The sequence below is a fragment of the Camelus bactrianus genome, chromosome 10, assembly GCF_048773025.1.
Source record: "Camelus bactrianus isolate YW-2024 breed Bactrian camel chromosome 10, ASM4877302v1, whole genome shotgun sequence".
Taxonomy (NCBI): Eukaryota; Metazoa; Chordata; class Mammalia; order Artiodactyla; family Camelidae; genus Camelus; species Camelus bactrianus.
Genome location: NC_133548.1, coordinates 26,117,841 through 26,145,057, shown reverse-complemented (window position 1 = coordinate 26,145,057; position 27,217 = coordinate 26,117,841). Strand labels below are relative to the sequence as shown.

General features: G+C 34.4%; 2 protein-coding genes across 9 annotated transcripts in view; one reads left to right on the top strand and one right to left on the bottom strand.

The window, feature by feature from the left end:
* DNAJC24 (DnaJ heat shock protein family (Hsp40) member C24) overlaps positions 1-1,832 on the top strand; it is a 47,395-nt gene extending 45,563 nt beyond the window's left edge. For all 4 annotated transcript variants that reach the window (XM_045523730.2, XM_010964731.3, XM_074372213.1 and 1 more), the window contains one exon: positions 1,421-1,832. In XM_045523730.2, the coding sequence (XP_045379686.1) occupies positions 1,421-1,551 (131 nt within the window). In that variant the 3' untranslated portion in view covers positions 1,552-1,832. The remainder of the gene's footprint in view (positions 1-1,420) is intronic.
* Positions 1,833-2,676: 844 nt separating this feature from the next.
* Positions 2,677-27,217, bottom strand: part of IMMP1L (inner mitochondrial membrane peptidase subunit 1) — a 69,008-nt gene continuing 44,467 nt past the window's right edge. For all 5 annotated transcript variants that reach the window (XM_010964729.3, XM_045523728.2, XM_010964727.3 and 2 more), the window contains 3 exons: positions 23,678-23,804; positions 3,701-3,811; positions 2,677-2,844 (listed from right to left, as the gene is read on the bottom strand). In XM_010964729.3, coding sequence (XP_010963031.1) covers positions 2,776-2,844; positions 3,701-3,811; positions 23,678-23,804 — 307 coding nt within the window. In that variant the 3' untranslated portion in view covers positions 2,677-2,775. The remainder of the gene's footprint in view (positions 2,845-3,700; positions 3,812-23,677; positions 23,805-27,217) is intronic.

Genomic DNA, 27,217 nt, shown 5'->3' with positions numbered 1-27,217 from the left:
AAAAAAAACAAGAGGGAGATTTAGCTTAAGAAAATCAATGTTTAGAATATGTACATTTTTAGACAATAATAAGTTTAACTTTGAAAGCATGCTCTACTACATATATATGCTGGCTCAGATAGGGAAAATGCCAGCATTTTAAAATTCAAGATTAAATTATTTTTCTTTGTAGAGAAAAAAGATTGTGGTGACAAATGAAAACAGGATTGGGTTGAATGAATTAATGTTTTCCTTACTAATAAAAGAAACATGTAAAATTGGCTTATTTAATTGCTAATTTTTCCAAGACCAAACTTGATTACAGAACAAATGCAAGGCAGTTGAATTTTTTTGTTTCTTTTTCTTCTTTTTTTCCATGACATATGATGAGATCTAAGTATTAAATGAAGTTTGAGAACTGAATGAAGATAATTTGATTGTAAGAAATCATGTCTTTTGAGACTGTTTATTTACCTCTAATCTTTTTAATGACAGTAGTAAAATAATGTGATAAGTAATTATTTTTCTTTGACAGTCACTTGTCTATGACAGTAAAGTGGAATGACCAGTGATCAGAGATTCTTTCAGTTAAAAGGCCCAGGCATTTCAGCTTCCCAAAGATGACAGACTTACAAAATTTCCACCATTACTAAGTGAAATGTTGCACCATATAACCTCCTTTGGGCATCTCACTTCAGTGATTGTCCTTTTGGTTCCTAAATCATTTGTAAACACCAAACAAACAGGTACACAGACACAGCTTCCACAGAAACTATAGTGTATGTTTATATATTCAAGTCAACATTCTTGAAATAGTGTGATACCAAAACGGAGAGTATTCAAATACTGAACTTGATAAACTGTCAAGTCAGCAGTTTTCTGTAAAAGGGTATATATACGGCAGGTAAAAGCCTGCTCCTTACCGATGTGACAGGTGGGGCTGTTTTTCCTTCACAGTAATATTTTAGACAAACTGTTATTCAGAAGAAGGTAAAACTTATATGAATTTAAGAAAATGGAAGACTTCAAGTAAATTTCATCGGTCACTTTTTAAAAAAAATTTTAATTAAAGAAAAAATTTCTCCTTTAATGGCGGCACTGGGGATTGAACCCAGGATGTCGTACATGCCAAGCATATGCTCTACCACTGAGCTCTGTCCCCTCATTGGTCACTTCTGAGCATCTGCTCTCCACTAGAAGATCTCTGGCCTATTGTTTCATAGCTTCAATCCATCACCTCTGTAGATAAAGATATTCTGGCAGATAATTTTTAGAAATACTGCCCCTATATAAGAATTTTTTCAAGTTCTCATTTAAATATATATTGACTGAGCTTCTTTCTTTTATTTTGCAATTTCTGTGGAATAGCTGAATTTTTTAAAAAGTGTTAACAAAGTAGTTACTTGTAAATGTTTAAAGCATTATTTTGTTTTCTTTGCAGATGATCATTCTTTTTCTCTGAGTTGCCGATGTGGTGGAAAATACAGTGTTTCAAAGGATGAAATAGAAGAAGTTACCCTAATTTCTTGTGATACATGTTCACTCATTATAGAACTCCTTCATTATAGCTGAAATTGTTCAGAGTGGAATCCTTAGTATATTCAGATGCGTGGAGAAGACATGTGGAGAAGAGTCCACTCTAACTTTGTCCAGTCAAGCAAATGTATAAAGCTGATAAAAAAGAAAAAAGTAGGATTCTTTTTTGTCAGCTTTATTTTTTGCAGAGAAAATAAAAGACTACAAGTAAAGGCCACCCATATTAATAGAAAGTTAATTTCACTATTTATATGTATTTAAATTTTATATTTATAGATCACAAAAAAGAGGACTTGAATAAATTTAGTGAATTCCTATCTGAGAATTTTCTTATTGGTTCGTTTTCTTCTTGGTACAAAATGAGAATTCTTTCTTCATACAAGCATGTCTCCTCTTTTATTGGGTCATAATATCATCATATTCCTCTTTAGTTACTAAGTTTCTGAAGTAACATATTTGTAACTGCTAAAGTTACAGATCTTTTGTGAAACTATCTCAGATTCTTAGGTCATTAGAATTACGTTAGAATCTCTGTGAATTACATGTGATCCTAGCTCTCCCATGATGAAGGCTGGATATGGATATTCATGAGGTTATTTCAGAGGTAATAAGAAGGCAAAGTGGCAACAGTAAAAAGGATAGCCTTGGAGTCAGAAAAGGTGACCATCGCATTGCTGTTACGACAAAATGCACTTTTACAACATGTTGTTATGGGTTATAGTAGACTGTAAAGATTTTATTTTTCTATATATTTAATATTTTATGTACAGTGTAAGTCAGAACTCATTTAAAAAATTTTAAGAAATCCTTTATGGGATCACTGAAACTTTCTGCCTTAATTGCAAACAAGTGATCCAAGCATGTGACTTAGCAGCTTTTCATGAGGTCAGACTCTTGGTATTTATTGTTGGTTTGGACTTACAAGAATAGTTACTACTCTGCCTTGTAAATGTAGCTAAAATATGAGGCATATTCAAGAGGAGTAAATTACTTTTCATTATACCTATAAAACCAAAAATTCAAAAGTGAGGTTTTTCTAGGTTTTTTCCATAAAAATATTTTTATATCATAAAATTTGGATGACTTATTCATGTTTTGAACAACTATAGCTTGCAGAATATGTGTCCCTTACTCTTTACATTTAACAATGAAAAATAAAACTGAATAGCAAATAGTTTATTAGTAAATACATGGTTTCAGTGACAGTAATAAATTCACTTGAACAGAAGACAATAATCATAACAAAAGAATAAGTGCTTGCTAATCATCAGAAAATCTGTGGCCATTAGGACTGTCACGTAGAAATCCAAAATCACTCAGAGGCCAAATCTGTAAAATCAAAATGTGATTGAAGACAATTATTAAACATGATGTATTACCTTTTTTCCCATCCATCCCTTTCCTTATGTCATATAATTAAACATTTTCTCCTTATTCCTCAGTCAGGAACAAATTTTCTACATCAAAGTAAGACTGTAGAAAGTAAACTTGTATGTGTGTTGTGTATTTAAACTCTAAAGTTTGGAACATTTCAAACATTTAAGAAATAATATGTATGTGGTATGTAAATAAATGTGTGTGGGGCTGTGCATGTGTTCTTTGACTCCTCTCAAAGTTACCTGTAAACCTAAGTACTTGAATATAACATCTGCTTAAGTGTAAAAAATCCTGTAAATTATCCAACAGCCCCAAGTATTCATGTCTATTTTCCTCCTTACCGCTTGTGACAAAGTGAAAAGCCAGTGTTGTTTACTGTGAATCATGTGTTTACTGCAGGCACAGTAAAGTCACTGTACTTAGCTGGGGTATCCCTGCATCACAGCCAGCTGGACTCTGGACTGCTCTTGTGTAGATGCATGTTAATATATGTCCTGGATATGAACATGGTTGGAAAAGTTGTATGAGAGAGAATTAAATTTTTGGAGTTCTCAAATTAACAAGCTTCTTACGCTACAACTAAGGTAGTCTGAACTTTATTATTCAAACACGAAATTATTCTCAATTACCTGAAACAATGGGAGAAGGCATAATGTTTATAGCTAGAAAGGCCAACATGTCCATAACATGTAGTCATTGTAACAGTGAAGTCCACTGACAGTCTGAAGATTCCACAGTTTATTTTGAAAGAAACGTTATTTCCCAGCTCAGAAAAGAAAGCCTATGTTTTAAGCAGAAAACAACGTACCTTAAAGAAGATACGGCCTCTTATTAGTCCATATGGGACAGGTCCGTAGTACCTGGAGTCTGTAGAATTCTGCAGATTATCGCCTTCTAACCACACGTGACCTGTTGGCACCTAGAATTAGAGAAGAAAGGAGCCTCTTTAAAAAAAGAAAGAAATCTCGATACTATAAATAAAAATCATGCCTTTTGGAGGTAGGGAGAAGTGTCCTAAAGTTCTCTTTTATAAAATACATTCAAACCCTATGATTTACATTTTTGCTGTTATTTCTTGCACAATAAAATTACTAAATATTAGTAAGTAATATCACGGTTTCAAGTTTTAGAAAGACCTATCTTTTTTGCCACATGGTTCCCAAACATTCATTTGTTACACAAACCCCAAACTGAGGTTATAAGAGATCAAAACAGTGTGACAGGGTCATTAATTTAATAGACTTCAAAAGAGGTCATTAGGATGCTGACTGAAAATGTGCCTTCCTGTCTCAATAACAGCATAAGCAGGGCAGCCACTCACTCAGCAACGTCCTGGGGCCAGTACCAAGGCCAGACCTATTAGAATGCTCATGATGAACTAAATGGTAATTGATTGTGACATCAATTACAAATAATCTCATCATTTTATTGGAGTGGGCTTGTCAGAATTCTAATTAAGATCCTTGTTCTGCCTTTGTACAGGCCGTATCTTCAACGCATTATACTTCAATAATGACCAAGAACTGGAAGGACCTATTATAAAATCATCAGCTGTATAATTAATGATGGTGACCTTCTACTAAATAAAAAGATCCCATCTTCTATATGTCCTGTGTATTAACTGGTAAATAACATAAGTTTAAATTTTCACTCAATGACAATCATAGCATATTTAGATTAGAACACATTACTTTAAAAAAATGCCCTCTGTGATACGAGACATTTGCCCATTATTTTCTGTTCAATATAAACTTTAAAAATTACTCTCCAGCAACAATCTTTAAAATTGCATTTTAAAAAGTAGGGTTTTTTTTACAGTTTTTATTAGCCCAGAAATTTGAATATTGACCAGGCCAAAATGACCTACTGGGAAGGAATTCATTTTTACTGTTCTTTTGACTGGTTAATTACTTGGGAACCTTATGTGAGGAATATTATTCCTATTAGGTTTAATAAGAAACGACTTAATTTTTTTAAATGTCAAAAGTTACTTTTTTAAAAAGACTATTTTTTTAGAGCAGTTTTCGGTTCACAGCACAATTGTGAGGGAGGTACAGAGATTTCCCATATACCTCCTGTCCCCACACAAGCATGGCCTTCCCCATTATTGACATCCCAGAGCAGCATATTTGTTACACTTGGTGAACCTACATTGAGTCATTATCACCCAAAGTCTATAGTTTACCTTAGGGTTCACTCTTGATGTACATTCTACGGGTTTTGACAAATGTATGGCATGTGTCCATATAGGATCATACAGAGTATTTTCACTGCGCCCGAAATCCTCTGTGGTCTGCTTGTTCATTCCTCCCCCTCTCCCCATCACCCTGACTTATCTTTGGAAAAATAAATTTACATACAAGCATGTAAAATTTGAATTTCACTTTATATCAGAGATTATATTATTTCAGAATGTCTTATATAGAAATATTAGCAAAAAGTTAATTATTGTCATTTAAATGCTAAATTTCTCTGTAGAGAAAGAATCTTAAGTTTCTTGAGAGAATATCAGACATTGTAAGATCATTAACTTTTACTAGTAGAACTAGTTACAGGTTCTAGGGCCAGTAGCAAGGTTAGTTCCCACCTACATAAGTAGATTTATGTGCAGTGAAGCCTAACAGTGCTCAAGTAGAAAAATGAGTTCATCTCAGGTCATAAATGAAAGGAAGAACAGAATAGTGCATTTGGAAAAGCTAAAATGAGTCATTAAATGTATTCTGAAGTACTACTTTGGGAGAAGCTATAACGTGAACATCTTTTGTGTTTAAATTTCCATAGTTTCTTAATATGTGTGTTCCTGAGTTCTAAATAAACAGGTAATATATATGAGTAAATACAGTAATAAAGTTAGGGACACCAGTAAAAGCAAAAAAAAAAAAAAAGAAAAAAGAAAAAAAACCCTAATAAACATACAAACAATTTAGGAATATCTTTTTCTGCCTGTCCCATTGATCCAGTACACACTCCCTTTCTCCATGAAGCTTTCCCCAACATCACCTGCCCATACCAAATACTCCTGGTTGTTTGGAACACTTAACCCTATAAAGTCTGCCTTACATGGGGCCCTGGGTTATAACATTACCTGTCTGGCCTTTGTGTATGTCTACTGTTTTATCCCAAAAAAATCAATAGACAATAATCATGTTATGATCTAAATTCTTTACTAACCCTAAACCAAAGGTAGAACGCATATATTTTTTGGTGATTAATTGTAGTAAGTAGAAATTCTTGTAAAGCACAATCACTTTTGTGGCAATTATGACCTAAGTTTCTTCCGAGTTTAGCTAAATAAAGTGATGAATATCTCTGGTGTAATAAAAATTAACAAGTACAGAAAGGAATCTGCTAGGAGAGACCCAGAACAAATCAGCAGAAGCCTTTAGAGGGTGCGGCCCAGGCTATCCATACCAAGTCCTTGACTGCAAGAGGTGGAACAAAAGGGAAGAATAGTAACATAAACCGGTATGTATACATGGCTTTCTGGTCTATTTAATTCAAACAAACTCATTGATCCTTAAAACAACTGATATTTAATAGGAAGAGGAGGTTCAAGTATGGAACGTGCTACCTCCTACTTATCTGAAGCCCACGCATGCTAATACCCATGCTTCCATTTTAGTAAAGGAACAGCCTCTACATCTCAGACTTCAGTGCTTGATATAAAGTACACACATCAAGGGAACAACCTCATCACTGATGTCACCTTTAATCTAAAAAGAGCTTCTCCATAAACAGGGAACAGCTCTAAGTGTGGGTCTTTTATAATCAGCAGTCACCTTTGCTGACCTCTCAATTACTCAGTTTCTCAGTAAAAAAATTCATTATGTTTGAAATTACTCCACTTTTGAAACACATAATTATTTTTGCTATGGGTTAAGGGTATACACTTTAAAATCAATTTTATAGAGGTATACTTTACATACAGGAAAAGGTACACATACATTTTAAATTTTGACACATTTTAAAAAATGTGCACCCCTATGTAACCACCAACCAAAATCTTGATAGAAATCAAGAGCATTTCTATCATGCCACCGAGTTCCCTCCTTTTCCAGTCAACTTCCCACCTCTATACCCAGTCCCAGGCAACTAGTGATCTGTTTTGCTACTGGAGACTAGTTTCACCTATTCCTAAATATTACATAAATGAGATTGCACAGTACATACTATTTTGTGTCTGGCTTTTGTTCGCTTTTTTAAAATGATTGATCCATGTTGTATGCATCGACTGTTTATTCCTTTTTACTGCTGAGTGGCATTCCACTGTGAATTACAATGTTTATCCACGAACCTGTTGACGGATATTTGAGTTGTTCGTAATTTTGTGCTACTACAAATAAAACACTACAAACATTCACGTATAGTATTTCTTTTTAGTAAATACACAGGGGTAGAATTTCTGGGTAGCAAGTGTATGCTTAACCTTAGACTTTTCCAAAGAAATTACACCATTTTACACTCCCAAAGTAACATATTTTTCTAGCGTTTCTGTTCCTCCTCAAACTTGGCATTTTCAGTTTTTAAAATTTTTGCCATGCTAGTAGGTTACTGGTATCACATTGTGGCTTTACATTTGCATTTCTCTGAAAAGCATTTTTTTCTTGTACTTGTTAGTGTATCTTTTGTGAAGTGTCCATTAAGATATTTTACCCATTTTTAAAATGGATTTTTCTTACTCATTTTAAGATCCCTTCATATACCTTGAGTACAAGTCCTTTGACAGGTATTGCAAATATTTCTTCCCAGTCTGGGATCTTTTCTTCTGCAGTTTCCAATCTGCTGTAAAGACTATATATTCTTAAGCTTCAGAAATTCCACTTGGTTCTTTTTTATATTTACCATTTCTTTCCTCATTAGGTTCATTCTCTTGATCCTTGAAAATATTTATAATTGGTGTTTCAGAGCACAAGTCTTAATTCCATTGTCTCTGTCAATTGTGGATCTATTTAACTGACTTTTCTTCTGGTTATGGGTTACATTTTCCTACTTCTTCACATACCTAGTAATTTGTGACTGAACTGAACATTGAAATGTTGAGTGGATTTTGTTGTCTTTAGAATGTTGTATGTTGAGGAGGTCCGTTTGTTTTGGGGTAGGCATTTAAGTTCGCTGTGGATCAGCTTATTCTTTTTAAGCCTTGGTTTGAAGCTTATTAAATTGGGTCTCTCTCACACTGTACCGTAAAAGCTGTTCCAGCCCTACTCACAAGGCTTTTGACACTCTGCAGTCTCTGTTGAATGCCCTGGACATTCAATGCGATCTGTCCACTGTGGCTGGTCGGAACTTAAATGGCTCTCCATCCTGCATGAGCTCTGGGAATTGCTTGGCTCCCCACTAGCTATTCTTTGCTCAGTCTCTAAATTTCAGGCTCAATAGAGTGTTCAGTCCGGAAACCTCGAGAATCCCTAGGAAGATTTCTAGAGAATATTCTGTAGCTCTTTTCTCCCCAGTGGCCTGATGCATAAATTCCAACCACTTAAACTTCCCTCTATCCTAATCTCTGTCTCTTCAACTCAGCAAACCCACAGTATTTGGTTTGAATTTTCCCTCCTTGTACCTTCAGAAAACTGCCCTAAGGCAGAAGTTGGGGAAAGTATAAGGCTTGCCGGGTTTGTTTCCTTCTCTCACAGATCTTGTACTGCCTGCTGTGCATTATCTGAAAATAACTGTTTCATGTATTTTGTCCAGTTTTCTAGTTCTTTATAGCAGGAGGGCAAGTTTAGCACCAGTTACTCCATAATTGCCAAACGTTCAAATTATCCAATTTTTAAAGTCTTATTTTTCTAGCGTACCTCAAAACAGTATGAAGAGAATCCTTTTGGTGAGAACTAAAAATACTAATGTATATAAAGTGTGCTTTTGGCATCTCTACCTTGCACCCCACTTAGTGGCATCCCCTGTGTGCATTTGTTTTATCTTTTCCCTATCGAAATCTCTAGAAAAGATCTGCCAAACTCAGCATGCAATTGTGTACAAGCAAGGAAGCTCACTATGGTATTTATTGCATGCATCTCAAAATTGGCAACAGGTATAAATATTCCTCAGTAGGCTAAATAAGAGGTTAAATAAATTTGAGTTTATTTATATAGTAGTAAACAGCTAGTTAAACAAACTAATAGTGGATTTACATGAATATAGTCAGTAAATATACAAGTACAGGGCTTATTTATATATAAGTATTTCTTTAAAAACCACAAAATTTTGTTTTATGTATTTTAAAATTTACTTATGTGACTAGAATGTATTACTTAAAAAATTAAATGTGTGTGCGTGTGTGTGTGTATACACACACACACACGCACACATGTATATATTTGGGTATCTTAATATGCCTAGCCCTTTCAGTAATACTTTTACTTTTTTACCTTTTCTTTTTAATTAAAACTTTTTTTTTTCACTGAGGTGTAATTGATTTGCAATGTTACTTTCAGGTGTACAGCAAAGTAATACTTGCACCTTTTAAAAACAGAACATTCTCCCATCATGATGCAAGTCAGGAAGAACTTTTCAAAAAATTAAGAAAACTTTTTTTGTCTTTGGGAGTGTGGACCTAACTTCCAATTCATATAGTAGGCTCTGCTCCTTTGTATAATGCAAGTAAATGACTGCAATTAGCAGTATGGTCACCAGATCGCTGGATAACTAAAACATTAGTCTAGCTAAGAACTCATCTATTTAAACAAACAAAGTACAATACATTTTTGGTATGGCTCCAAAATTCAAAACCTGACCTCTCGGTATGGACTGAGGCAAGGAACAGAACAAAATTTCCTTTCTGCCTCAAAACGCAGTTATTGTCTGTTGGCTTAGCCTACTGGTTATCACTGAATTCAAAATTCAAACCAGGTAAGAGAAAAAAAGTTTTATAGCAATATTATTATAATAAAGTATTACAGTTAAAATAGATTAAAATATATTTTTAAACGTACTTTTCAAAAACCTCTTATAACTTTCCAAATAAGTAGAAAAGAACTCAAACACATTTATAATGAATATTTTGCAAATGGCCAAAGATGGAAAGCTCTAATTCCATGTCTTTATTATTTTTCATAACCAAAACTTTTTTAAATAGTTAGATTACTTTTCCTCTTTGACTTTTGGAAATACACCAACTTGAATGAATGCATGATACTGAATAAAAATATTTGAATATATGTTTACAATGAATGCCACCTAAAATTTTTTTACTTTCGCACAAATTTGAATTTCCCCAGGATCTCAGATACAGCTAAGCTGTAGGCTAAATTTTAAAGCATTGAAAGAACCCTTAAGTCATTCTTGGTTTTCTTTTCTACGTCAGAGGTTTACTTCCTGAGCTATGATAAAACCTAATCTCAGGGCCCGACAAAAGAATCAAGCCTCTAGTTCTCAGCTATATACTTACTGAGGTCTAGTTAAGTGCCTCCTTTATAGTACAAGCAACAAATGTAATTGCCTCATGGCCTGCGGGTGTCCATTTAACAAAAGCAGCTTTTGTGAACCTACCCACAGGTGTTACCTTTCTTGATTCAAGTGAAATCTGATGAAAGAGTCCACAATATCAAGTAACACATTTACTAAACTGCAATCAAACTCATTTATTATTTGATTAAGCAAAGACTGCCTATTAAGAAAAGGTTCTGACTGACAAGTAAGATATTTGTATGTTTGACCTTTCAAAAGTTTCAAAATCAGAAAATCCTAATAACAGACTGATTTTTAAAATTAACCCTTTGTTTGCCAGATTTTTTATGATTTACAACCAGCAAAAGGAGGGTGTGCACTGGCCCTATTATTGCTCATGCTTCTTTAATGTTTCTTCTAAACTGACTGTGAATATAAAGGAAACAATAACTATTAAAGAAACAAAAATCATAAAGGTAATAAGGAGAGGGGCAACCTTTTTTGGAATCCTTTCTTTGACATGATTATTTTTCCCTTTTCCTGAATTATATAGAAAAAGTAGAGGCACACACAGCTTATGAAAGCAATCAAAGACTTGTGGGGTTTTTTGGCAAAAGCAAACAGAAGTGATATATCAACTACACTTTAACATATTTCATTTTCCACATATATTTTAAAGATTGTTTTGTGTCTCACAGAATGATGTGAAATGTAAAATGCATAGTGTCCCTGTCCAAGAAGATGGACATATGATGTCCATATGATGAATGTACATTCATAACATGCCATTTTAGTCTAACAATACCCAAATAATTGTTTTTTATGTTACCTACTTCCAGGTAAGAAGGAACAAGTCAAACTGGTATACCATTATGTGGTTAATGCTTATTCTTCTTAATCATGACTTGTGTCACCAAAATGTAGCCACAGTAAGATGCTATCCACACAAACTACTGGAGAGAATATTTGCCACATGAGATAATTTATTAATTCTATAGTTCTAAAAGAACTTCATAAAACCCTGTATTTGCTTGACTCATGCAACAGCAAAATTAGAAACACCATCAGTAAATAATTGTTAGAGTTTACCTTTCACATATATACCATCAAAACTATAAATAAAGACAGGTCAAAAAGTGAAGTATTAAATCCCCAGAGAGGCAATCAAGTAGAAGGGCTTTTAAGAACACAAGCTGAGAAAACATTATTAGTCTTTAATTTAAAAAAATGGGACTCTCGAATGTCAGTTATGGATATCTTTGAAAACAAAAGTAAAGCAACAGTTTCACTATTTTCATTGGCATTCTCCTTGCCACAACTTCTTGCCAACATCTGTCTACCTGAGTGGAGTATCTGGAGACCTGATGGAGGTGCTCCCAAATGCTAGATGCCTGACAGTAAGGACCAGGCATGGAACAATGAACACACTGATTATTTCAATGGGTACTATTTCTATGCAGTCCTTCTTTTTCTCCCCATTTAAATTCTGACTTCCTACTATCCTACCCTGCATCATTGCTGGGGACTGTTATTTTCCTTCCCTACTTAAAAATGGTGCCACTTTAGGTTCGTAGCCAATTATCACTAAAGAGGAATTTGCATAAAAGTTCCAGTGGGCTACACCTACCGCACTGGGGTGACAGTAATGATGGGGGATGCTTTTTACTAACAGGTTCTCTTTCATTATTGAGCATCTTCCTGCTGAGTAGGTTTAGAGCTTAGTCGAAGACTTGCTCATTCTCATAGCTACTGCAGGCTAAGCTCCTTCATCTTATCCCTAAGTACTCAACACCTCCTTCCAGGCTGAACAGGAATCTCTGATAGGTTGTTCAGTATGCTGTTTAAAGATACAGTCCACAGAGTCACAGTACACACATGCACACATACAACATACACACGTGTGTGCCTTCTTTCTCAGTCTTCGTCCCTTTCCACTAGTTAGCTTTTTTCCTAATAAATCCCATATTTTTTTTTTAGGTTGGTGTTTGAAATTTTTGTTTTTCATGTTTTAATTACATGAGTAAAAGACATCTAATTTAGAAAAAGTATAAAATATTGGCAAAAGTAGACATCACCGGCAATTCCATCCTATCTTGCAGAGATATACCTGTGTACCAAAGTGGAGCATCTGGAGTCCTGCTAGAGGTGCTCCCAAATGCTGGACAAAGGGATTAACATTTTCAAGGACTAGGCACAGAACAGTGAGCACACTGATTATTTCAGTAGGTACTATTTCTATGCAGTCTGGCTTCTTTTTCTCCCCATTTAAATTCTGCCTTAATACTGTCCTATCCTGCATCACTGCTACATAGCCTTGAGTTCAAATTGTAGCTCTGCCATTGTTTAGTTAAACACCTTGGACAGGTTATTTAAACCTCATCTATAAAACTAGAACTAATAAAAGCCTTACAGAAATATTCTGCAAACCAAGTGAAATAACACATAAGGCTCCTGGCACTCAGTAAGGACTCACTAAACATAAGCTGTTCTTAACAATTGCTCCAGCAGCTGGATGAATGATGCCTGCCGGGCTTTCTTTGTTCCTGGTTTGTTATGCAGTCTACCCAGTTCTCTGCAAAGTGACCTGTGCTTTGCAATTTTACTTTGGTTATGTTTTTGGTTATTTTCTTTTACAGTATATTCAATTATATGGTTTTGGTACTAGCCAAGACTTTGAATTGGATCCAAAATAATTAAAAATGTACATTAGTTGTAAATACATGCCATATTAATTATGTTAACTGGTTTAATTAAATTCAGTTTTTAAGACCAAACCATCCAAATGTAGTAAAGACTAACATTTTTATCAAGCAATGTTTATTAAATATCAAATGCCTAAGAAGCTGCTCTATGAAGCATTCACTTCTTCAGAACCATCTACCAACTAGTCAGAAGGTAGAGGAAGGGGTAAAGGGTTGGGATTGAAGCCAGTAAATAGGCCTTTCCATCCCAGCCATATAATACTACTGTCCTAATCCTACAGAGTTTTTTCCCTAGGACAGTGGGTTATTTTGTTTTTTTGTTCTATTTGTAAAAGGTTACCTGCTCTGTTTATAGATTAGTATTTAAAACAAGTATCTCATATTTTCATTTAAAGACTATGGCTGTACTCTCATTTTAATATAGCCTGATGTACACGCTGGTTCTCATATTCCTAAATAAAAGTCCAACTTAATGAAATAGGGTACTTCAAAGAACAGCAGAATATAGTGGTAAGTATGTAAATAACGTATTTTCTCATGCTCTTAGAAGAAGTCTAAATACTTGGTAAATCAGATGCATACTATACAGAATACGTACTAAGAGGTTTCCACCAAATTTCTGATTCCTGGGACTTCAAATAATTCTTCCCAAAGTCAAAACTCATCCCTATATGGATTCATTCCTATAGATGAATCTTGGTAGATGTTTTCAATTTCTCCTTCATATAGAGATTGGCTGGAAACTGATTAACACTGAAATGGTACTAGAAATAGAAGATAAGGAGTAGTAGAGAGTTCATACTCCAAAAAATAAATGATTAAAATAAAATATGTAGATCTTCTTAACTTGATGTTACTAATGCCTTAAAAAATTGTATTGTATGATTTTCTCTGATAGACAGACACTTCTCCTACTTGTATTTTAGTCATTAAAACCATAACTGTAATGTCCCATACCCTGGAAGTTATTTAAAATGAAATCTAGCTTTGTGAATACGAAATTGCAAACTAGGCAGGTGGATGGATAACAGATGACATTTTTTGTGATGATGTAAGATACAAAGAGAATAGCTAAAGATCTTTAAAAACTAGGATTGATCTCCAAGGGCTGAGAGCAGAAGAACAATGTTTTGACCAAGAGGTCATGAAAACATACATCAAGGAGGAAACAGTATAGCATTCAGATACTAGTCTAGGAAATCACTTGTTTTTTTCCCCTACTTCCTATAATAATTTAATTGTCATTGTATTTATGTAAAATATAATCTATCCTAGGCTTATTATAAAGGCCTCTACACTACTCCAAAATTGAATATATCTTCTCTTCATTTCCCAAATGAACATCTCCCCTAGAATCCTCTATTTTATTTTATTTATTTTGTTTTTTTGTCAGGGGGAGGTAATTAGGTTTATTTATATATTTACTTATTTATTTTAAGGGAGGTACTTGGGATCAAACCCAGGACCTTGTGCATACTAAGCACATGCTCTACCACTATACCCTTACTATACCCTTACCCCCTCTAGAATCCTCTATTTTAATGCACCACATACCCCTATTGCTAGGGCCAGAAACTTGGGTCAGTCTTAAGACTTTCAATTCCATTTCTTCCAACATCCAATCCTGTCTGGATAGTCCCTTAATCTTTCTCCAAACTTTGTACTCTCTCCATTTTTAATGTTATTATCTCAGTTATGTCTTACTCACATCCTATTAACTGGTCTCCCTGCCTCAAGTGTCTCCCACTCCAAACCATCCTCTATTAGTCTGTACTAATATCAGGGTGATCTTTTAAAAACTAAGTCTGATAATATTATTCCCCTGCTTGAGACATACAAGGAACTGAGCCCTGTTTACATTTTCATTTTTTTCTCTTTTCACTACCCACCGTTCCTCACTGTATTTTCCAGACATAGGAACTCAACTTTTGGAGTTGCCCAAAGCACAGTGCTGCACTCACCCTTCTAGACCTTCTGAATATGCTGCTTGCTTTGACTAACTCTTACCTATCCTTTAGAACTTCAACTCACGTTTCTGTCTCCCCAGTCTGGAGTAATCCTATCCACCCCAGTATGGATAAATATCCTCTATTACAATATTTTGTAATTCCTTGTCTGCTCCTCCAACTTGACTACAAGCTCCTAAAGCTATACTGTCCAACGTGCCAGCCACTAGTAAGATGGGACTATTTAATTTTACATATTATATAAAACTAAAAATTCAGTTCCTCAGGCAACTACTCACATTTCCTATGCTCAACAACCACAGGTACCTAGTGGCTATTATATTGGACTGTGCAGATATACAATATTCCATTTTTTCAGAAAGTTCTATTGGACAGTTCAGTAATGTCTGTGGAATTAATGAATGCAGGAGCAAATAAAAGGAAAGTTGTGAAGTTACTGTCTGGCAAATCTGCCCACCCCTGCAGCCTCCTCAGCCCTGTTTCAGTCCTCCCCCTGCGCCCCCTACCCCGTCCAGCAGTTCCTGCTGCTCCTGAGGCACAGCCTCATTAACAAGATGCCTGAAGGCTGGGATTGGTCTGGGGCTGGGTACGTTTGCAGTCAGAGTCAGAAGTCTGTACCAGTCTGTCCCTAGACCTACTCTGACTCTCTACATAGGGAAGTCCAGTCGAAGTTCAAGTCTCTTCAGACAATAGAAGGTTTCTGTAATCCTTCCTGATTTAGTCATACACACAATGTACAGGAAGTAGATCAGAACTTTAAGTTGTATTTTAGAACTTTAAATTACTTACCCTACAGTTAAGTAGTCTGTCTTCTTTCCCTGTTGGCTCTGTATGTGTGTTTAGTAGGAAAGCAAGCACTAGCTATGCCAAACCAAATGATTCTAAAATTTTCTTAAAATATCTATGAAAATTCTAACCCAGGAAGAAAGCATTCTCACATATCTCAGGTAGCGGTACAATGGCTTGTAATGCCAGTATTTTCTAGCTAATTTACTATTCACCACTGTTTTATAACATGCATATGTGCTTTTAAGTGTTTAATTCCTTCTTTCCATTCTTATTTTAGGTAGAGAATAGTTTAGTAGAGTGAGAATGCTTTTGTAGACTAAGGTTAAGTGGTCACAGAAACCTGGAGAATTTTAATTACTCAAAAGTGGTAAGACAAGAACTTCATTTAGTTGCTTTTTTTGAAAGACATTTGAACATATTCCACCTAGTCAACAGCAGCGTTCCAGCAGACCACTGTATCAGATTAGGAAGCCCCATGACACCTGGAACATGTTCTCCTCACACCATCAGAGTTGGAGTCCGCCTCAGGTACTTACATTGAACAGCAGTGTTACAGTTTCAGTCTTTGTAATTTCTCCTGATTACTTTTAAGCAACCTAAAAGTACAGAGGTCTCATATAACTTGCAGATAAAAGTACATATGATTATGGCATTTTATTAAATTGCATAAATATCTCCTCAGATTCACACCAACGGCACTGACACTCCAACTTTGAGTGGTTAAAATATTTTTAAGTGAACAAAGCACATTAGTTTCATGAAGACTTGCTACTCTTTCAGCAGAAACACTGATCTTCATACATATACATATTTAAACATATATTAAGATAAAACATATTTCTACAAAATATTTTATAAACTGCATATTATTAATAAACTAAGATCAAATTATTCTGAAAATGTTCAGAGAACACATCAGAAGATGCTTAAGTTGTAGGAGCCTCAAAGATAATTTTTTTAGTGTTAACATCGGAAGAAAAACACCTCAGAACTGTAAACAATAAGTCAAATTTATCTTCAGAATTGTGTTAGCTATAGGATGAAAAAGTCACGTCATCTCCGTAGTGAATTTCACTTTAGCAAAAAAGTAAACATACTTCCTCCGCGTCAGCTGCAATCAAGGCATTAGCAGTATGCCATGACTGATTATCCTGGGAGCCGTTGCTGAGAAATGGATGTGTGGCCCAGGGTTTTATCACTATAGTCTGCAAAAAGCAAGTCCTTTGTTTAGATATCCTAGTTGTAGTAAGTGACATTATTAGGTAGTTCTTCTATTTAAATGACATAAGAATTTAGTGTATCAGCAGCTTATAATAAACAAGCCCTTTCAACTTGATGACTCCTCTCCCTGCAGTACTTTTTCTGCTTATAATACGAGTGGTAATAGAAGACCATATGGTTGTGACTTTTAACTAAAGTAAATGACATTTAAACAAACAGAAAAACAGCATTAGGATATTCAAGGATTTCAACTATAACCTAAATACACAGTACACACTGGGGGCTATTAGTGTTAACTATATAAAGTGACCATTTTCTAATGTTGTCCAATTAGTGAGATGTTTTTCAGTTTGCCCATCACTCCCATTTAAATATTTTCCAATACACAGTAAAACAGCTATGTTACTGGCATATTGTCCCTTTTCCAAGGTCTCCTTTTAAGAACACTGCACTACACCAGTGCATCCTGAGAACATTTAACCAGTTTTTTTTCTGAAATGTGAAACTGTCTCTATTTCTTACACGTCTGCCGATAACAAAATAATGCTGTTATTAACATAGTCTATAATTCAAAAAGAAAAATGTAAGAAGTACTACATTTCTTATTCACCTACCATCACTGTACTGAAGTAAAGATTAGCATTTGATGAACATTTCACCTTTGTGTATGACAGTGGGATCTGTGGTATCAAGAACCAAAAACTTTAAATAAACTGGTATTTTGATAGATCAGAAATAAAAGTAAAAACATAATTTTTCTAATAAGTACAGATACATTTCCTTTAACAATAGCAAAAGATTGCTATGCTCTAACTACAGGAAAATACTGATGTCTCCATAATCATATTTCTATTAACATGTCCACCTTCAATACAAAGTGATTGCTATGGTTGAGAAACTAAATTCAATAAATAGTTTTAACTATTTGAAAGATTTAGAAAAAAGACTCTTCATTTTGTAATAAACCACCTCCAGAAAGCAGAAGTTTACACTTAAAGGAGCAGCTTACCAACCTCAGGTAACAACTTACCCATTGTTAATCTGCCAACCAATAAAAGGATCAAAAGAACAACAAAGTACTTGTATAGTAGATAAATATGTCCAAAGGCACATCATTTCTACTGAAATATAGAAAACCTTTATTACCACACAACCTAAGTAGTAGGTACTGCATGCTGCAAGGGCAATTTAGCTTTCATTGCAACAAAACCACCACAGCATTTCTGGGAATGAAACTTCCCCTCAAAATGAAAGCAAGGTAAGTCCTGGGTACCTCAATTCTACCATTCCTGTAGAAGATTAAATCAGATCAAGTTCAGAGTGCACCAAACTAATTAAGTCCTTCAGAGCCAAGTGGATTTTCAGTCTGCTTTAATAAAACTATCATTCAGTCCAAATAGAAGTCACTTGGGGAAAGAAACATTTAATCAGCACAATGTTGTCCTGGGACGAAGTAACAGGGGCATTCCAGTGTTTTCTAACTTTCACCAGGATATATGGAAGGTGATCAGGTAACCCTGATATGTAAGCAGCTCAGCTTTCACGTCTTCTATGAAGACCAGAGTGAACACAGATTGGTTAGTTGCACAGTGTGGTGAGCTAGAGGAACATCTATATTAGTAAAAAAAAAATAGCACGTCATATACTTTACTTCAGAGCACATTTGTAGTAGAAACTAGTAGAAAAAAATGAATAAAATAGAAACTAAAAGAAAAGACAGTCAGACTATATTCATGTTTACATTTGTTAACCTTTCAAGTATTTTTAAACTACCTACTAGATGCCAAATAAAAGTTTAGGTGCTGGGGAATCAGCTGAGATCAAAGCAAATCCCTACTATCAAGAACCTTTTATTTTAGAGCAAGGGTCAGCAAACTTTTTCTGTAAAGGGCCAGACAGGAAGCAGTCTTAAGCTCTGCAGGCTACAGACTCTCTGTTACAATGACTTAACTCTGCTGTTCTATTGAAAGTGGCCACAAACACTATGTCAACAAGTGAGTGTCCCTGTGTCCCAACAAAACTTTAGTTACAAGAACAGGCAGCAAGAAGAATGCAGGGTCTTGTAAGCCATCTTAAGGGTCATGGCTTTTATTATGAGATGGAGAGCCACTGGGCTCTTTGGACAGAAGAATAACATTATTATTTTTTTAAAGTATCATTATTAAAAAGGATCATTTCAGCTACTATGTGAAAAGTAGTCAGTGGAGGGGTAGGGAGGCAAGAAGATGGGAAAGTTATAAGCAGAAAGAGAAATTCAGAAGTTACTGCAAGAAAACAAGAGATGAAATTGTCTTGCAACAAATCGGTAGGTAGCAGTGATGGTGGCAAGAAGTGGTCTATTCTGTTTATATTTAGAAGATACAGTCCTCAGTGGATTGGATGGGAGAGTAAAAGAGGAAGACAGGCAAGGATGATTCGAAGGTTTATGACCTAAGCAAGCAAAAGAATGGAGCTGCCTTTACCGTCATGGGGAAATATGTGAGAGGAGTCAGTTTGGGAAGGAAAATCAGGAGTTTAATTTTGGACATACTAAGTTCAAGGTGATCATTACACAGTAAGGTGGAGATATTAGACAAATTATTAGATATATGACTCTGGAGTTCATGGAAGAAGTTGTGGTTGATATAAATTCAGGAGTTAAGTTAGATAGTATTTAAAACCATCAGATAGGATGAGGTCACCTAAAGTGTGCATGTACGTAAACAAAAGAAGTTTAACAAACAAACCCTTAGTTACTCCAATATTTAGAGGAACCAATAAAGGATACTCAGAAGAAGCAGAAAGACAGGAAGAAAACCTAGAGAGAGTGGTATTCCCAAAACTAAAGGAAACCAGGTTTTCAGGACATCTGTTCCAAATACTAACAACAGGTCAAGTAAAATGAGGACCGAAAGCTGACCACTGGGTCAGCAACTGAAAAGTCACTGGGGACTCAACAAGAAATGTTTCAACTAAGTGCTGGGGACCAAAGCCTAACTGGCAAGAGTTCAAGACAGAATATAAGATTCAGAGTGGAGTCAGTAAGTATATACAACTCTCCTATAGAAGGATGTGGTGTCAAAGGAATTTGTTTGCTGATAGGCACTGACTGTATTTCAAAATGCCTGATATACCACAGCTACACAGTGAATTAAAATCACAGCCCTGGACTATCACACAATGTTACCCTCAGAAAGAGTATAAAGTGTTTTTCTTCATTTCTTCATCAGTTTTATAACAAAATTTTACTATATTTCCTGGGTCTGGCCCTATGTTCCCTAGTAAAATGGAGACTACATTAAATAGGCTTTTTACGCAGTTTGCCTGCTGCACAAATCAATAGGAGAACACCAGTTTATTTAACCTATTTCCTATTTGCTAAATGCTTCTACTTCCAACTAAATTATTTTTGGCAAATTAGTGGTTTCTAGCAGCAAATTGAGGAATTCCTGTAGTATAGAAAGGCAAGTTATTCAACATGTTCGAGCAGAGTAGTTTGTTTCTTTTGAGAGTCACAAATTATGCTCATATCCCCGTAGTTGATGCTCAGTCCATAACCCAAGGAAAGAACTACTGGCATCAATATCATCAAAATAAGCAAAGCCCACTGTAATAGCACCTTGATACGGACTGCTTAGTTTCCAAATGCTTAATGTAAAAAATAAATCATGGTTCATAAGTACTGCGTGCCACATGGACTTTTAGAACTCTAGAATGAATAAAATGGTTCCACATCACTTAACCAATGATCTGTTTACATTCTTTTATGCCAACTAAAGAACAATGCTATTTCTTTCAGATGCTAAATTCTATATTCAAGGTTCCAAATGACAAGGTTAGTGTTTTACATTCTGAAGCACCTACTTAGGAGAATAAATGTTTTTTTCCCTGAAATTTAAAACACATTTAATATACATCATCCTTATTATGCAGCTCAATCAACATTTGAGTAGTAATGTCTTCACCTTGTAAACAACAAAGATTTTTCTAAGAGGATGCATAGACAAGGGGAAGAAACCTCTTTGATAAAATATAGTACCAGTATGCTTCTGAGATAGCTGGAAAACGGAACACTCTGGAGGGGGAGACTCAGCAAACAGCTTGGATGTCTCTTCAGAGTGCTCCAAACTTGGATGAATTTTTGCTATAAATCACCTTGATTAATGGAACACATTTGCTAAAGTGGTTCTATAATAGCTATACAATTCTCATGGCTTAAAAACCAACCTAAAAAAACTGGTGGGGGGTGGGAAGCCTTCAAAAATCACTGGCTTCTCTTTCAGATATAATACTGGCCCTGATCAGAAATAGTTGTCTTTCATTTTAAAAATTATAAAGATACATACATTTTAAAGGAAGCACAACTTGATTAACTGGGAGTAGAAATAAGTAAGTAGAGGGTATTTGGGGAGGAAAAGTAGTGGCATGCTAAAGAATATAAATTCTGGGTATAGCCAGGCTACCTACGTTTGAATTTCAACTGTTTCTCTTACTGTTTGCAATTGGGCCATTTATTTAACCTCCTTGTTGTTCAGTTTTTCTGTCTGTCAAATACTACTACTACCTTCCTTCACTAGGTTGTTGTTGTCAATGATTAAATAAATTAACCCTTGTAAAGAGTTTCAACAGTGTCTGGTACAGAGTAAGTACATAGTAAGTGTTGGCCAATATTGTTACAATTATGTTTGCATATTTATAAACATGCAACCAAAGTGAATGGAACAGACCTGAAACAAAATGGCAGTGCCCTCTAGTTTATCCTTTCATCAAGCATAAAAATTCGATGAATGTTTTCCCTAAACAGAATATTAAAAAAAAATTACATCTTACAGTCCTCTGGTTATTTTCTCTGATTACTCAGCAGAGATATTATCTAAATCCTTTCATCCTGATATTTCTCCTCTAATAATTTTAAAAGAAAACAACGGTGTGCTGTTTAAGTACAGAGAGTAGATACTATCATTTATATGTTTTGTTATTCTGTCTGTTGACAATACTATTTCTTTTTTTTTTAACACCTTTATTATGGTATGATTCTTATACAGTAAACTACACATATTTCAGATGTACAATTTGATGAATTTTGATATATGTATACACCAATGAAACGACTGCCACAATCAAGATAGGTAACATTTCCATCACTCCCAAGAGGTGCAAATTTCGAATTCCCGATTTATCCCTTCCCACCCCCTTCACCCCCTGGTAACCATAAGTTTGTTCTCTATGTCTGTGAGTCTGTTCCTGTCTTAACAAAACTATTTCTGGTCTCAAGTACATGCTTGTTGCTAAAGCAACTCAGAAGCAACTTAGAATGCCTCATGAAATTGTAAGTCATGTGAAGGTGAAATCATTATGTAAATATCTGACATTTAAAAAAACTAAAAGGATAAATGTCCATGATGCAAGCCATAGAAAAACAGGTTACCTGACACCACACTATCTTTATCATTAGTATCGTCATCAGCGAACAATTACTAGGATGTTTAGCACTGTAGTAATAAATATCAGAAGTGTAATAAACATTTGCACAGCTGAACTACAGTCTATCATGGACGCTAAATAAATAATAGATTGATTATTTAATAGTCTATTGATCAAACTTACTAATTGGGCAATCAGATTACAGGTCAAAATAAATTAAAATGAGGAAGACAATTTAACTCAATTATATACTTACATTGGGGATGAAGATAAAGGTAGTTAATAGACGTAACGGCTATATTAATAATCTGATAGTGACACAAAATTTAAATAAAAGTACAAAATTAAGTTATAACTAAAGTAAAATGAATATATGCTGAGTAAACAAAAGGCCACCCCTCTGTGCTACAAGGTCTGTCTCAGCAGCTGTGTGATTAGTGAAAGGTGCTACCACATGACACCTGCTCATTTCATCTTCATTCCACTGCTCTTGCTCTTTTTCCTAACAGGATTGGCAAGTTGACTACACCAAAGGTATATGAAATATCTATTCTAAAAATGTAAATAGGATTTTTAAAAACTAAACTAGACTTTGATTTTACATTTTCCACTAACAAGTCAGTGGAAAACCATCTAAGGCAGGATTCCAGAGTGCATTTAGTTGTCACATGTCCTTTGTCTCTTCCAACCTCTGACAATTCCTGTCTTTCCTTTTTTTTTTTTTTTAAAGACCTTGACATTTTTGAAGAGTATTGATCAGTTACGTTGCAGAATGACCCTCAGTTAGGGTTTGTCTGATGTTTTCTCATGATTAGACTGAGGTTAAATCTTCTTTTTTGCACAAATACCACAAAAGTGATGGCCTTTCTCAGTGCTTCAAATCAGGGGCTACATTAGGTTGACATGTCTTGTTATTGGTGAAGTTAACCTTGATCACTCAGTTAAGGTGGTGTCTGTCAGCTTTCTCCTCTATGAAGTTACTATTTTTCCTTTTTTAATAAATACCTTGGGAGAGATACTTTGAGACTATGCAAATATACTATTTTCTCTCAAACTTCTGCCTGATATTTTGACATCCATTGGTGAATCCTGCCTGCAACAATTATTACTGAGATGTTTACATAGCATTTTAAAAGGAAGTAAATATATTAATTATAGTGGCCAAATTGTTTTTGATACAAATAGACTTAAATTCTACTGAATGCATCATTTTAACTTATATTCAAAATATGAATAAAAGTTATTTTCATTTGTCAGTGTGTTCAGTTAATGTTAATCAATGATACCAATGAATAACATAATTGAAATGTTACTTACATAACTATGGCTTTTAAAGAAATCTGATGGACTATTGCTGAGAATTTTGTCTCCTTCCAAACCAATTACTCTTTTACAAATGTTTGATTTTGGGTCACTCGGGCTTTTTGCAATCACAATGTCACCTCTGAGGGGAAAAAAGTCAAAGAAATGTCAGTGTTATTTATTAAACATAAACATATGCATGGCACTGCTATAATACTTTTATAAAGCAACTTAAACACAGCCACACATACTGACCTCCCATTAATTTTACCAGCTTTGAGAACCTTTATGACTGACTTTTACGGGTCAAAATCCAACAATGAAAGTGACGGAAAAGCTATTCAAAGATTCTAAAATTTCTGAAAATTCCATGAGAATCTTCTTCCTGGACTGTATTCACTATGTGTTACTTCTGTGTCCAAACTGTTAGAACCAAAACTAGGGAAAAACAATTCCATGTAAATACCACCATATTAACCAAACAAATATTACTGCCTAGCCAGTAGTACTGATTGACTCTAGAGCACACAAAAAGGTAGAAACATCTTCTGTGTTTCCCTAGAGCTCAAAAAATTAGAAATTACAGCATAAATTATATAAACCAGACAGTTTACAGTACAGTCAAAAGGACTTATATCTGAGGGAAAATATCAGAAGATCCAACCAAATAAAATGTTAAAAGCTGCCCAAACATATGTTACAAAAAATAAATTGGCATATAAAACATATAGAACCAATATGGGTATGACCATCTACATGTATTAGAAGACTAAGACAGATATTTAAATGTGGAAAGGAGACAAAAATGTAGGACTAGTACCCCAACCAAAGAGAACACAATGCTCTTTCTGTGTGACATGAGCATTAAGTGAATTATGTTGCTCACATTTTAAACAATTTAATATATTTATGTATTATCTGCACCTAGTTCAGAAACAATTTGATGTTACTATAATAAAAGATGCATATATCAAAATAATATCAAAAACCATAAAAATAAAAGGAAGATGATGGTTAATTCAGTAACCTAGTTATTGCCATATGTAAGTATTAAAATGAGGTCTAAACTTTTTGGTCAAGTCAAAAAATAAATTATGATTAATTACATGGCAATCATTAACTAATAAAATTTGAGAGATATGATAGAATTTTCCTAAATCAAAGAGAAATATACAAGAAGGATACTTATGTAAGAAAATTAAAGATACTATCTTAATCAGAAATTTTACAGAAAATACAGACAGTATTCAGAATGGTCATTTCTGAAGCTATTCTTGATAGGAGTTGAACACTATTAAAATATTAAAGTCTATAATTTGGAGTATAATAAAAGGCTTGCACTTGTTTGAAAATTGGATAAGCTATATCTTTTCAACCATCTGGAGCCATGTCAATGGAACTGTTCAGATGAACAAGTTTGTAAAGATTGTAACATACTAACAAAGTCAATTTTGGCCAGCTTTTGGGAAAGAAATGTTTTCTGTGAGAGTTTAATTCAGCTTAAGTTTTTTGGCAAAATAATCAGTATGACTCTCAAAACAAATACTGCACTTGAATGGCAACATAAATATAATTCAGTCAAGGTATTTTTATAGAAAGCATTATTACCGTAGACTATTTCTGGTGGTCTAATCATATATGCATAGATCTTAAAATATATATCCCTTGGACTCTCAACTCTTTCAAAATAGGATTTTAAAAGAAACTTAAAAGAACTAAGACTTAAATTTTCCTTTCTCATTTATAGCTATAAACATCATTATTATCCTACTAGATTGTAAGCTTTTGAAAAGAAGGGTCAATATCTTACTCATCTTAACATTCTTAATAAAGTATAGTACATCTTACAAATTAGGTGCTTATCAACTATTTGTTGAAAGAATAAATAGTAATTTGAGAACATGGTTGTCTCAAGTATGAGTGTTCTGTCCACTAGACTCAAAAATCCAGTGCTTTAGATACCAAATATGCAGACTTCCATTTTGCCTAAATGGATGGCTATTCTAGCTTTAGAAACATGCAGCTAGCAATACTTCTTGCCAGGGGTCAGAGATTCCCCCAAAATCTGAGCATTCTGTGCTGCAGATAAAAGAAAAAAATACTCAGGACAGTAATACTTCTAAAGTAGAAGTTACCAACTGACTACCTTGGTTGTAAAAATTACTTTGGTATGTCTCATATAAATGCCAAATTTTGAACTGTCCTTCCACCTAATGGGCCCTCTGAATGAACAGAATACAAAATGAAACCCACAAAGAACCTTACTTACTAAATGTAGTTATTTGTATTACCCATAAGAATGCAAAGAATATAAAAAAAAAAAGGACAATATTGAGGTATCCATTCAAAAATTATTTAGCCAACAAGTTCAGCTCCTTGTTAAGGATGCTCAAAGTCTATGAGAGTGAAATCATGTCATTAGCATGGAAAACAGAAGTTTGTTTTCATGTTGCAGTGAAGCCAGGTCTCTAGTTAATCCAAAAACTGTAAGTTATTCTGATTTAAGTTAAAAAGAAAAGGAAGCTAGAACATAACCTGTTAATACAAGTTTTATTTTATAACCCCTATTATCTATCAATTAGTTATCCTGAAGTTGTTACAGGTAAAAGATCTGAAGAATTAGCTAGGGACCATGCTAGACCATACAGCTTGAGCAAGAGTTTCTATCTACAGAATCTAAGATGGTGGAAGATCAGTCAACGCAAGAAACAGTTTTACACTATTCTTGATGATTTTTCAGTAACATTAAATAAACAACAGAAAAGGTCAATAATGTAAGAGGAGTGCATAAATCTACTTATGCCATAAGCTAACTACCCGCTCAAGTGAATAAAATTTGTAGTTTATAAAGATGAAATCTGGTATAGATTTATTTTTTTCAAAAAAATTTTATTTTTTTCATTATGAAAAACTAATGGGCCCACAATTTTAAGGAATCAGAGAGGTGCCCATTAGAAAATACATTAAATTACTAATATTTGATATCCATTCAGAAGGAATAATACAGAGTTAAATAGGATAAACAGTATCACAAAGATTGCAAACACCATTTAGAATAGGATTTTAAAAGATTTAATGGCAAACAGTATCTGCTATGGAGTTTTTCAATTTAATATAATTAATCAGGAGACTCCTAATAGATAAGATTCCTGACTCCCAGCTACATACAGTGCTGTAGTCTAAAAATCATTGAGTGTTCATCATACAAAGAATAAGACAGTCACCAATAGAAGTACAGGATCATTTTAAAAATTAAAAAAAAACCAAACCACTGATTTGCGTAATGTAACATAGCTCCTAAGTCCCTAGTTCTTGACTCAAAACATTCTAGGACCACCCGCCACCCCCAAAAAAAGTAAAGGTCTAAATGTACATTATAAAAGGGACTGCTATCTACAATGATATAAGGGACACAATGACCCAAGAGACTGTTGTTTATAGAGAAACTATTAAAATTTCTCAAACTGAGAGAAAATATTTCAGTCAAATTTTTATCTAGCTGGTCATTAATTTGGTTATTTACAAAAGAGTTTTTAAAGATAAAAGTTAAGAAAT